The sequence below is a fragment of the Mya arenaria genome, chromosome 4 (genome assembly GCF_026914265.1).
Source record: "Mya arenaria isolate MELC-2E11 chromosome 4, ASM2691426v1".
Taxonomy (NCBI): domain Eukaryota; kingdom Metazoa; phylum Mollusca; class Bivalvia; order Myida; family Myidae; genus Mya; species Mya arenaria.
The window spans coordinates 44,704,520-44,716,351 of record NC_069125.1 but is presented as its reverse complement, the minus strand read 5'-3'; the positions used below and the strand labels follow the sequence as shown (position 1 = coordinate 44,716,351).

At 34.6% G+C, this 11,832-nt stretch overlaps 2 protein-coding genes across 9 annotated transcripts; one reads left to right on the top strand and one right to left on the bottom strand.

Annotated features, from left to right (window-relative positions):
• Positions 1-647: 647 nt before the first annotated feature.
• LOC128231963 (vacuolar protein sorting-associated protein 29) lies at positions 648-4,571 on the bottom strand. The gene is made up of 4 exons (XM_052945262.1): positions 4,494-4,571; positions 2,928-3,119; positions 2,459-2,694; positions 648-1,449 (listed from the first exon to the last, which is right to left on the bottom strand). Exons 1-4 carry the CDS (start codon positions 4,494-4,496, stop codon positions 1,332-1,334), a joined length of 549 nt encoding a protein of 182 aa, XP_052801222.1. The 5' UTR covers positions 4,497-4,571; the 3' UTR covers positions 648-1,331.
• Positions 4,572-5,338: 767 nt separating this feature from the next.
• On the top strand, positions 5,339-9,840 carry LOC128232134 (ketohexokinase-like). Of its 8 annotated transcripts, none has more exons than XM_052945523.1 (8): positions 5,339-5,354; positions 6,251-6,404; positions 7,237-7,353; positions 7,604-7,747; positions 8,014-8,086; positions 8,275-8,401; positions 8,737-8,851; positions 9,105-9,840. In XM_052945523.1, exons 2-8 carry the CDS (start codon positions 6,304-6,306, stop codon positions 9,388-9,390), a joined length of 963 nt encoding a protein of 320 aa, XP_052801483.1. In that variant the 5' UTR covers positions 5,339-5,354; positions 6,251-6,303; the 3' UTR covers positions 9,391-9,840. The 8 variants fall into 8 exon arrangements, with proteins under 8 accessions (XP_052801483.1, XP_052801479.1, XP_052801478.1 ...); XM_052945519.1 differs by having other exon boundaries at positions 5,342-5,354; positions 6,115-6,404; XM_052945518.1 differs by having other exon boundaries at positions 5,342-5,391; positions 6,115-6,404.
• Positions 9,841-11,832: the final 1,992 nt, after the last annotated feature.

Below are 11,832 nucleotides of genomic sequence, written 5' to 3'. Positions count from 1 at the left end.
TTCATCTACTGGTCATGACCAACCTGCCTACCAAGTTTCATGGCCAACTGTCTATGAAGTTTGAGGTCCCTTAGGCCCCAGTATTCTTCAGTTATTGATCAGAAACAGATTTTCCGTTCAAAATCGTGATGACCTTGACCTTTGACCTCAAAATCAATAGGGTTTATCTTGTGGTCATGACCAACCTACCAAGTTTGAGGTCCATGGGCACATGTTTTTGATGGGAATCCATTGGGGCAGAGGGATGACAGACAAGCTAAAGAGCAATGTAAATTTCATCACAGTTTGACTTGACAATTAAAAAGCAATAACTCCAAAGTAACTATGTGCTATTAATGAGCTATTTCTTAAAGTGGCACCGAGTCTGGTTATGCATGCAGTTTTAATTTCCTACTTCAAAATATGTTAAAACTAAGTTAACAGGTAAAGGGCAATTGATCTGAGGCTAAAGTCTTTATCAGGTATGTTGATTACTAAGTGTCCACAGGTATGATTGATTGGATTGAATCATCAAAACTGTCGAGTTAGAAAGTCCCAATAAATATTGCCCACACATATACTGACCACGCCAATGTCAAATTACATTATCAATTTGTGTCTGCCATGCTACACAAACCATTCAAAATTGTGCAAACATTAACACAATCAGTATTTCTACTTATTTATTGCACAATTCTATCAATAACATATGTTCATAAAATAACACAGAGTCATCCAAAACATTCCTTTATGCTTTCTTTTCTAAGCTTTTAATTAACATTAAGATACATTTTGCAGTTTTTAATGCATAATAAGTTTTATTACAAATCTTGACCTAAAAGAAAGCTTGCCATGTAATAGTTAAAGGTTTTAAGTAGCATTTTGGAGTGACACAGACACTCAACAAATTTATTTGGAAAAGGTATACTGATAAACCTTACCAGCTTAGTGTTTGAAACTTATTTTGTCTACTGACCCAGCCCTTTTTTATATCTATCAATTGACCTGATAAAAAACCACTATCAACTATCTCCGCTTCCATCCCATTGGACAAAATATAATTTCCATCAAAAATTTCTTTGGTCCCAAATATGAATGTATCATTGTTAACTCTAAAACAATTTATATTTATGCCTTTTCAAATACAGGTTAACCTGCTCTTTATATATCAATACAGATTGTACAGTCATATACATTCTAAGTCACACATATTCCAGAACACTAAACATGATGTAAGGTAATGAAGTGACATATGTTTCAATAACATTCATGATAATAGATTCCATGATAAAGTACACATGTTAGTACTTGTTCATTTTTATTTAACAACGAAAAGTTAAAATAAGTGAGTGTCAGTTTTTCTTGTATTCTATTCTCTCAACCTTAACGTCGTCATTGATCAGTTTGTACACGTATGCAACCACAGTTGACTGCTGTATGTCCAGGATGACGAAAGACGCAACTACTTCACTGAAATGGAATTCAATTAAGACAATGAAAATATATGTAAAAACAGTACAATTGGTCACTACAGTGGTTCTAATAAATAAAACTTGTCAATCCTGAAAAATAACTGTTTAAGTATTATGGATTTATGCTCAAATCATGGTAAAAGGGTTTGGACCCCTTTTGAAATTCTTTCCTAATACATTTATATTCATTTCAAGGTACTTCTGAATATATTTTATGCAAATGTCTGAGCATAAAACAATCTTTACATCTGTGCAACAGGCTGAAGTTTAAAGCTCTCAACACCAATTTCAGGATTATTCTTCACGTACACAATACCAAAATGTGCAAGGTAAGTAATGCCCCTAATCCTATCATATGATTTGAACAATCAAATCAGATGGCCAAACAATCCTTGTTTTGTCCATCATACGTCTTTAGTTTCTGCAAAACAGGGGTAAAAGTCTTTTTGAAATGGCTTTCTTACATTTAGTAATAGTAACTGCACATACAGGCCGATATCTTGGATTTATTAACAGTGCTGCAACATGAGTGTATCCATTTCAATCATGAGAGTAGTGAGTGAAGTGAGGATCATACCATGTTGCAAGGACAATCCTCAATAACTAGGATGCATATGAGTGAATAAAAGGGGTTATCTTCTAGTCAGGGGAAACATATTTAACCCTTTTTGAGTTCTTGTTTTAACAACAAATCTTACAAAGTCAACTGTGACCTTGACCTACAGACCTCAAACAATAGGTAACATCTACTAGTCAATGGCAACCTTTCCCTGAACTTTTATGGTCCTAGTTCGAACAGTTGTCAAATTGTGCATACAAAGTTTCCTAAGTGTTGACTATGACTTTTGACCAACTGACCTCAAAAAATAATAGTAGGTCAGCTTCTGGTCAAGGAGAACATACAATAGAACATTTATGGTGTTTAGCTACATGTAGGTCAAATCATTTTCAAGTTCATGACCTCACTCACAGATCAACCGACCAACATTTGCGATTCTATAATTTACCTGTCTAATGCATTATACGCCCCTGTAGCTGAGCCGGGGTTAATGTAGAACTTATTCTCATGCTCGAAAGCCTCGAATCTGTGCGTATGTCCAGATATGAGAATATCAACATCAAGTTGTCGTTGGACCATTGCAAGTGCCTCAGTATCACCCCATGGCACAACCTGGTGACCATGACACATCCCAATACGGAACTGACCAACTGTTACCACCTTCTGCTCTGGGTAATTCAGGTTCTAGAAGTAATGATAGATGCTAGTTAGTTTATACAAATATGACCCAATATAAAACAAACAATTAATAATCAGTAAATCCAATGAAAATAAAAAATAAAGTTCTTATTGCTATTTGACATTAAGTCCTGCATATTAACTTTCAAATTGTAAACTAAGAAATAAGATGATCATGCAATTTGCACAGTAACTGGTTCAGAATAAAATGAAAATTTACACAATCGTGTATCATTTACCTCTTCGAAATCCCCTCGGACCACATGGACATCACTAGCCAAAGTTTTGAGGTAATCAAATGACTCCTTGGTACAGAGGTTGCCGGTACAGAGAATGTGTTGAATCTTACCAGGAACCAGCAGTTTCTTAAACTTGCCAGGAACCCCCGAGCAGCGATGGGGAATGTGAAGGTCACCAAGTACTAAAACAAGCTGAAATACATGAAATAAATAGAAAATACCATTCCAATGCATTTTATTTTCCACCACTATCGAGACTTTGTGAGCCAATGCCTTGATCAAATAACTGATAATGTATGTATGCATCGGCAAGACTTGTTATGTCTATAAGCAGTATGTATCACTAACCATAAATATCTTAAGACTTTGACTCTGTGATAATTTTCAATTCAAGAGAAAGTATTTCATTCGGAAAAAGTAGCTATAGCGGGGTTTTTTCTACCAATTTGAAAAGTTCTGATCGGAATAAATGCAGCATTTTGACTACAATTAGGAATACAAATTTTCCCTAGAAATGAACAGACAAGAGAGCTTTAAAAGTGTTTTAAAAAAAATATTTTTACCGCCTGTGCCTTGAAAATTGAGAAAAAAAGTCCAAATTGGGAAAGAACAAAATCAGATCAAAATAACAAATAAATTGGCAAAAATACATTATTTGACCTTTTTATGCATACTTGTCTTGTCAACATTATGTTTATTTTTCAAGAAATTCATTGCTTTATTATTTACTAACATAATGTGCCTTTATCAAATTGGGAAAAAATTATAAATTTTGGGAAAAATTGACATTTTTTTCACAAGGGAAACAGCCTTTGGAAGGCAGTAAATTGCACAAAAAAACACTGTTTAAAAAGGAAAGAAAAGAAAAGAAAGTTGAAAGGAATGAACCATTCTGAAACTATTTACATATTCTGCTTTTTACATCGCATTTTGTAACTCGTCAATATTAAAATAATTGCTTTTTCTATGATTTTAATTGCTAAATAACATAAGAACCCAGTTTTTTCGCTCTATATCAACAGGAAACATTATTATAAATACTCATTGCAGAGCAAGCTACTTATTATTCAGAACGCAGCTCCATAGCTATTAGAGTAGATTGGTAATTAGGTCATTTAGATCTAAATGTAAATTATTTTCAACAAAATTTGGGGAAAAGGGGGAATTACTTGTCATGGGGAATGGGGCCTTATATCTAGCTCTCAATTTGCCAAAAGACCATAATATGGAGCTTGTTAATATCAAGCAAGTTTCCTTCCATATATGCATGATAGTGGCACTGCTAACAGTTGCTGTTTTAGAAATTATCTATTAGGAATTATCTATGAAAAAGTAAGTTTTGAGTTTGTGGCACTGCTAACAGTTGCTGTTTTAGAAATTATCTATGAAAAAGTAAGTTTTGAGTTTGACTGTGACACACCCCCTTTCACTTTTAGGATTTGTTCTCAAATTTAATGAAATACTGCTGTATGAAATCAGCATTGTGTTGTTCGTCTTTAACGGTTTTAACCAAGGGAATTAAACAAGATATTCGGAAGAAAACACTGGCAAAATAATGTCTTTTACCATTTTGTTATCCTAAAATGACTTCCGCTTTCATTGATAAAAAATGTCTCGTGAAAACAGCATCATGGCCTGTTAAACAATCTGCCGGAACACGGCCGGGACCACTTATTGGAAAACCCGGTACGGTATATTAAAATTGATCTCGCGTTTGAACTACTGTCTACACAACATTTTTTGAACAAAGTTGGAACTCAAATATAATAATCTTTAAAATTGAACAGAATAATTCTGATACATTTAGTTAATCTAATTATTTTAAAGGTGTCAGTGCTATATATTTGCTTCTAGAATATTAATGTTTTTTGATAACTGATAATTGTATTTATTATATTATCTTAGCATATTTATACTTACTTCTCTGATCATTGGTTTTATTGGTAATATTATAGATGTTTCGGTCTTACTTGACCCACTGACTTCACCCAATTTGCGTCAATTTTTTTTAGAATGTTCTGAAATATTCTTCTTATTAAGTCATGTATAGATGATTCTAATATAATTTGAGAGAAATGTCGTTCATACTTTAGATTTATTTTGTGGAAAATTATCCTTAAGTGTATAAGTGTAAACTTCTCTGATCATTGGTAATATTACGTTTTAAAGTTTACAAGTTTTCTAAAATCTTGGATTAAATTATCTAATTATCTGATGATAACAGTTCAATCGTTCATAAATAATGTGCACTAACAAAATATACATAATTTTGATGGGATCAATCATAATCAGAATATATACTTTATTCACAAAAATATGCCAAAACAAAATGCCGATACCGTATTCGGCGTTCCTGGGTCCCGGCAGATATAACTCCGCAAAAAATATGTTACTTCCCTTAGAAACAGATACGCCTTTGATGATATTGTAAACAAATATCTGTCAAAAACCTGGCAAAGAAATTGTTGTTAAAATTGACTTACATGTTAGCAATCTCATAACGTTGTACATCAGATTAACTATTAAAACACTTGTTCATCAGTATAACTGTTCAAACACTTTTGAGTAAGCCTTGTGTTTATACGTACTGCAGTAGTTTTTGTTTGTGACTATAAACCGCCTTGTCTAAAATACGGAATTATTCTTATCCAGGATTTGCCAAATAAAAAATCGTAAACAGAATCCGTCCATGAACAACTATTTGCACTATCAACCGCTGTACCTTAAATTTCAACGCCGGTTGCAATTACTTTTCACGCGAAATTATACCTTTTTCACCACAGTGGCTTGATGACAAAGGCTCATTAAAGTCACAATAAAAAAATTCAACCAGCCAAAATTATATTTTATACATACTTGAACATGTATATCATCAATATAATACATTGCCATAAACATAAAATGAGATTTGAAAAAAAAAAAAAATACCCTATACTGTAATATGTTGGAATTTTTTTATTGTGACTTTAATGAGCCTTTGTCATCAAGCCACTGTGTATTTGACTGCCTCTGCATAACAGTGAGTTGATGCATGTTTAGGAATAAGTTGAAAAAAGTCTATATAAATATCATGAAATCTTAGGGTTTTTTTTCTGGAGATACCTTATTGGTCTACACTGCGTACACATAGGATTTTTTTCAGGCATTCAAATGTAAATATTTGAATAAAGTAAAGGTGTATTTTCAGTCGATCTGAACTTGGACTGCAACGTGGTTATCATCTTATCATCGCAACTGACATTGTCAACATGGAATAGCATATCATGACCTGGTTTTTGGAACATTTCATGTATACATGTACATCTATGTTTGATATTGATAAGGAAATGAAATGCCGAGGATCGAAGAGTATGCGCTAACGTGAACTAATTTGAATATGGAGCAGCACACGTCTCGTCGGGTGTTATGTGTTGGTCTGTGTTGTGCGGATATCATCAACGTTTGTGATCACTACCCAAAGGAGGACACCGACCAAAGGTTTTTATCATTCATATTCGTAAAGACTTAATTAGTCGCCCGATTTATGCACATTTTGTATACTGATTAAATGGCAACGAAGTCCGTTATGTCCATGATGTACACTATAAACATATTTAATATTCAAACAATGAAAGCATGGATGACAATACGACAACATATCAGTATTGTTTTATTGTACCTCATTTAGAGACACAATAACATTAATACAAAAAGGAGGAAAATTTAATCTGTTATGTGTGATTATTGCATAAAATTTATTTACTTGAATTGACGAGCCTCTTAATTTTAAAGACTTGTCACAATACATAGCTATTTTTCTAAGGAGTACTTTATTGGTACTTTGCTCCAAGGTAATATAATGTATTTCATCATACTCGTGTAAGTGCACAAATACCTAATGTATGCTAAGATACGCGCAATTTGGCAAATACATAATTAAAAAGCATTCATGTTAACGCGTTCGTTCGAATTATTCTAAAATTATTGCAATAGCATAATGTTCAAATTTGGTGTTATGCACATCGTGGTTGGTGCCTTTATTTTCTTACTGAAACTCATACATCTAACCAAAAACAGATCAATCTCATTCAACGTACAAGCAACATATTGTACTGCGTATTAAACAACTACGGGCATCTTTTTCATAGTATATTTTTTTGAATAGTTTTATTTTTTCTTGTGTATATATACTAACATCAAACAATTCGCTCTTCTCTGTTTGCGTGACCGTCGATATTGAGATAAACATTGTTGTTGATTTTTATGTGCTTATGTTTTTGACAACATTTTTTTTACATTTATGTTGAACTTATTAGACACGTTTCGTTAGGTCTGCCGACTACTACTGGCAGCGAGGTGGTAATGCCTCCAACAGCTCCTCTGCACTGGCGTTGCTGGGAGCCAATGTGGAGTTCCTCGGTACACTCGTCCGCGGTAGAGAGTACAAGCAAGTAGTTTGTTTAAATTATAATTTCCATTGAAAATAGTAAACTTGTCATGCATAATCATAAACGTGCAATCATCTAAATATTTAGAACCAACTTGACGCTACATAAGCTGGCGTATGTGTAGAATTAACCACTGTAATCAAATGCCACTGATAAGTGTCTTCATAACTGCTGATGCAAACACAAGCACAGTGGTGACAGGAAAAACCCGTGTTTAATGATTCTGATGTAAATTGTAATAATATTTAGGTTTCTGACGGACGATTTCGCGGCATATGGAATCCACGCGGACCAGTGCCCAGTGTCCGAGGAGAGCCCGGATGTAAAGGGTGCTGTAGCCGTCATCGTAATCAATCGACAGAATGGCTCTAGAACTATCATGGCCGCCATCAAGTAAGATACATTTAAAACCATACAAAAATGCTTTGCATTAAGAAATACATTTGTATATATATATACTGATATTTACGATGTCAGTAACAAAAGAGCCGTACTTTTTCAGATTACCTTTAACGTCATGTATGCTTATAATAAAGTACAAGATGATACCGGCCGATATTAGACAATTAAATGGTTAACTAGTATAATGGAACCAATATGCATATAAGTATAATAATAATAATAATAACTAGTAAGTCTTCATATCTGTTAACTTACAGCCATGTTCCTGAGTTGAAGATGGAACATTTCCAAAATATTCAGCTACACAATTACAAATGGATTCACTTCGAGGTAAGTTGAACGCTCAAATTCTTTTATGAAAATTCAGTCACTGAAGTAAATGTTCCATTCGTTTTATGAACATGTTTTTGAAATTGCGTGTGTATACATTCACGAATATATACTACCATATCGTACTTGTTCAAACTAACCATGCTTCATTATTTGTAACTACTAATTTGTTCATTTTAATTTTGAAGGGAAGGCAAAACATTGACGAAATAGAAAAAATGATACAGCGTGTACAGGAATATAACACAAGCTGTAACACTGACCAGAGAATATCTACTTCGCTTGAATTCGAAAAGCCCAGGTTACCTGGCCTTGGTGAGATATTACGTTTTATTGTATACAATGTATAACAACAATGATTCCATTTGTTTAGAACATCTGGTATGACCCCAAGCTGCAAACTACAGTATGTATATCTTACACAGTTAGTTGTTACCAGAAGCAGCCATTCTGTCTTACTAGACCCTCATGTCAGAGGCACGATGTGTCTCCAAAGCCTTAAGCCTTAATGTTTAGATAGACAGCATATACATGTAATTAAAAATAACTCTGTCCAAGCACGTCTAGTGCGCCTGGTAACGGTATTAACTGACACAACGTCTTACAATGTATTGACTACAATTAACTACATACACTATTTCTATCTCTAGGTCGTCTATTGGACCAGGTTGACTATGTGTTTGTTAGTAAGGACCTGGCGGTGTCCCGGGGGTACCAGAACAAGGAGGAGGCCGCCCGGGGCTTCATGCACAGCTGCAGACCAGGGTCTGTATTTGAGCGTTCATTTTGTATATGATTATATCTGTAACGAACTTAAATTGTATTAGACATTAAGGATTTCTCTAAGTTTTGCTGCTAAGATTGTTTTTCATGAGGCAATTATGTTTTTCATAGGAGCCCATCAATTATGTAATTAATGAAGGTTTCAAATAGGTAAAACGACACGTTTTAGGGTCTGTCCATTTCTTGTCAAATTCTCCCGTGGGTGGTATTTGTAGGTGTTATGTCTATGCTTCAGAGGGACTGTAATTTGCGCGTGGGGTGATGACGGCGCCGCGGCAAAGACCGGCTCAGATGACGTCATAACTTCACTAGTGTACTCTCCGAAAACTGTGGTGGATACGCTAGCGGCTGGTGATACGTTTAACGGAGCGACGATATTTGCGCTCAGTAGCGGTTTAGACGTAGGTGGGGCAATTCGGTTCGGCTGCATGGTGGCTGGAACGAAGTGCGGCATGGTCGGTAACAAGGGCATTAAAGGTCTACAGAATCAACTAGACAGTTTTAGAACTCATCAGAAATGAATAAAGAGTTCCGTACTGTTTCATTTATTTTACAGCAACTTACTCTTGACCACATCCATTCAATCATTCCCACACCCTATACAAATAATAATTTGTCAATCGGAGGGAAAAGCCGATTCAGTTTGTGCTTTTGAGAACATGCGTTTGTCTGCTGTGTTTCTCTCTCCAAGTACATTATGAAAACTTTCAGCCTCTCACCTTCAGGGCTAGCCAAACTTTATCGTTTTATGCAATGTGCGAGTGAATAATTGGAACTGAACTACAAGTGATCCACATCTTTTGAGACGATCAAAATGTTTATTATTCAATTTTAAAAACCTGTTTTTCAAATGTATCTTCAAGTCACGAAGTTATAATAATGAATCAGAAATATATGTAAACATATATTGTATAGACAGGTGTTAGCACGGCTATATCATCGGTGTTAAATAAAGACATTACTTGTCTTGATACTGGCTTAGTTACTTTCTTTATTATCAACGTTGCATAAATATATATCCTACTAGACCAGTGTAGCATTTCGGGTAATAAGGGTCCTGCTGAAGTACTTTTATTATCTAGTTAACCACAACTCACGGCGGGGACTCATTGGAGCAACAACATTTTCTTTTGCGTTAAAAATGCCCCACCTCGTCTTCTGTTGTAGAGTCAATCAGTTGAAAATGAACATTAAATAGAAATTGCAGATAGGCAATCATTAAGTACTAGGCTTAATCATTATAAATTTCAACTTTTGCTGGTGTTTAAAGGTCCGCGTACTATATATATAGCTGCCACTCACCCGATGCACACACCCTGCGTCAGATTTTGCGATGACAATGTGTCAGCCAATGAGGTTGTATTCTAAGTAAGATGAGATGACCAGAAGTTATATCTTAATTATCAATCATTCTTAACCATTAAGATTTTACTTTATATTATTAGAACAGAAAACAGATAATTTATTACGATTACGAAGAACAAGTATAACATTTATTTTTCTAAAATGCGTAATGAGGCAACCTTTCGCCTTTCCGACTAGATCATAATGTAGGAGCACAGCAACGTACAATGTACGTTAATTGGCACCACAACCTATTCATTGGAACCACAACGTAAACAAAAATAGACCTTGGTTACCGAGTAAAGCAAACAAAAGTTCTAAAATGTGAAACAAGGCAATCTTTCGTCAATAAATAGCTTCATAGTTTGGAGGCAATTGCTTAACCTACGGTACGATAACACTTGTCCTGATTTTTACGTTGTCAACATAAGCTCTATATGCAATCATCTATATAGCAATTTATGCAAGAACTAGACGATCATATTTTTATTTTTGTGCAGAACTTTTACATTAATCACAACACTTAGTCAAATCTAAGTGGAACTGCATTCGCCGATGTTTTTTTTTTAATTTACTGGCCGTATAAACCTCTGTCGTGAAATTACTTGAAAACAAGACCATACTCTTTCTTTAAGTCCAATTCCACCTCTGTGGCACTACAACGGAAGAAGCGTTGGATCATTTTCAAATCATAACCTTAATGGTGTGACCTACTGATTTCAAATGTGTAACCAAATGCAGAGAGAATCAGTACAACTTGTTATTACACCAATAAGGCCAAAAAATACCTGTGTTTCTGGTAACATGGCTAAAAAAAATAGGGTCGGTAGGTCGTTTTTTTTGTTTTTGTTTTTTTTACACTTTCCATATCCTGCAATTTTCTGTTGCATCAGATCAATTATGTTTTATCTACGCGTTTCCTAATTTACAAAAAGTCTGATAAAACAGCATTATTTAATGTCTGAAATCATTTCCTTACCTTCGACTACCGTATTTTCCCGCCAATTTTGCCCATGAAATCTGGTGTTTTTTGGTATACAATACTCGTTAATAAGTCGTGATCGGTTTATAGGAAAAATCCAGCACTTTAATTTCAACAAATTTGTGATAATGTTCTTGTCATACAGTCAATTATCAACTAGGTTTTTAATTTGCTTGAGGAATATCCCCTAATTTCTTGTCAACTGTGAGCTCCTGAAACTAGGCCTTCAAGTGGAGGTAGGTTAATAAAAAACAAGCCAACGCGGATATGGATTTATTTTACTATCATATTTTCGTACATTACTACAATCAAAGATTCATTCATATTTATAGTGAATTCAAACATTTCGGTCATTGTTTTAAGATTCCCAGACGACGATTATTGATTATTGTTTTTTCGATCGTATGGTATTTTCGTACCAGCCTAGGCAAAATCCTGGCAATCAAATGGGATCATACGGTATCAGACTGACCGAATTAGATACAAACCATAGCCACGCGCTTTTGATCTTATCACCGCTTGTGCTCTGACGTCACAAATTGTACCGTTTGATTTGCAGCCGACACATTCCAATAAATGTGTTGTTAACTTTCGCAAGTTTTTGTTTGGATTTCAGTTGATGGGACTTAAATAAGGC

Bases quoted from the DNA above. Each gene is read 5' to 3' on its own strand.
- LOC128231963 (XM_052945262.1), bottom strand. The intron at 2,695-2,927 runs GTAAATGATACA...CATTACTTCTAG, and splicing joins TCCGAGGGGATTTCGAAGAG to AACCTGAATTACCCAGAGCA. The intron at 1,450-2,458 runs GTAAATTATAGA...ATTCCATTTCAG, and splicing joins GCGTATAATGCATTAGACAG to TGAAGTAGTTGCGTCTTTCG.
- LOC128232134 (XM_052945523.1), top strand. From the start codon at position 6,304: ATGGAGCAGCACACGTCTCGTCGGGTGTTATGTGTTGGTCTGTGTTGT. The intron at 7,748-8,013 runs GTAAGATACATT...GTTAACTTACAG, and splicing joins ACTATCATGGCCGCCATCAA to CCATGTTCCTGAGTTGAAGA. The intron at 8,852-9,104 runs GTCTGTATTTGA...TCTATGCTTCAG, and splicing joins ATGCACAGCTGCAGACCAGG to AGGGACTGTAATTTGCGCGT.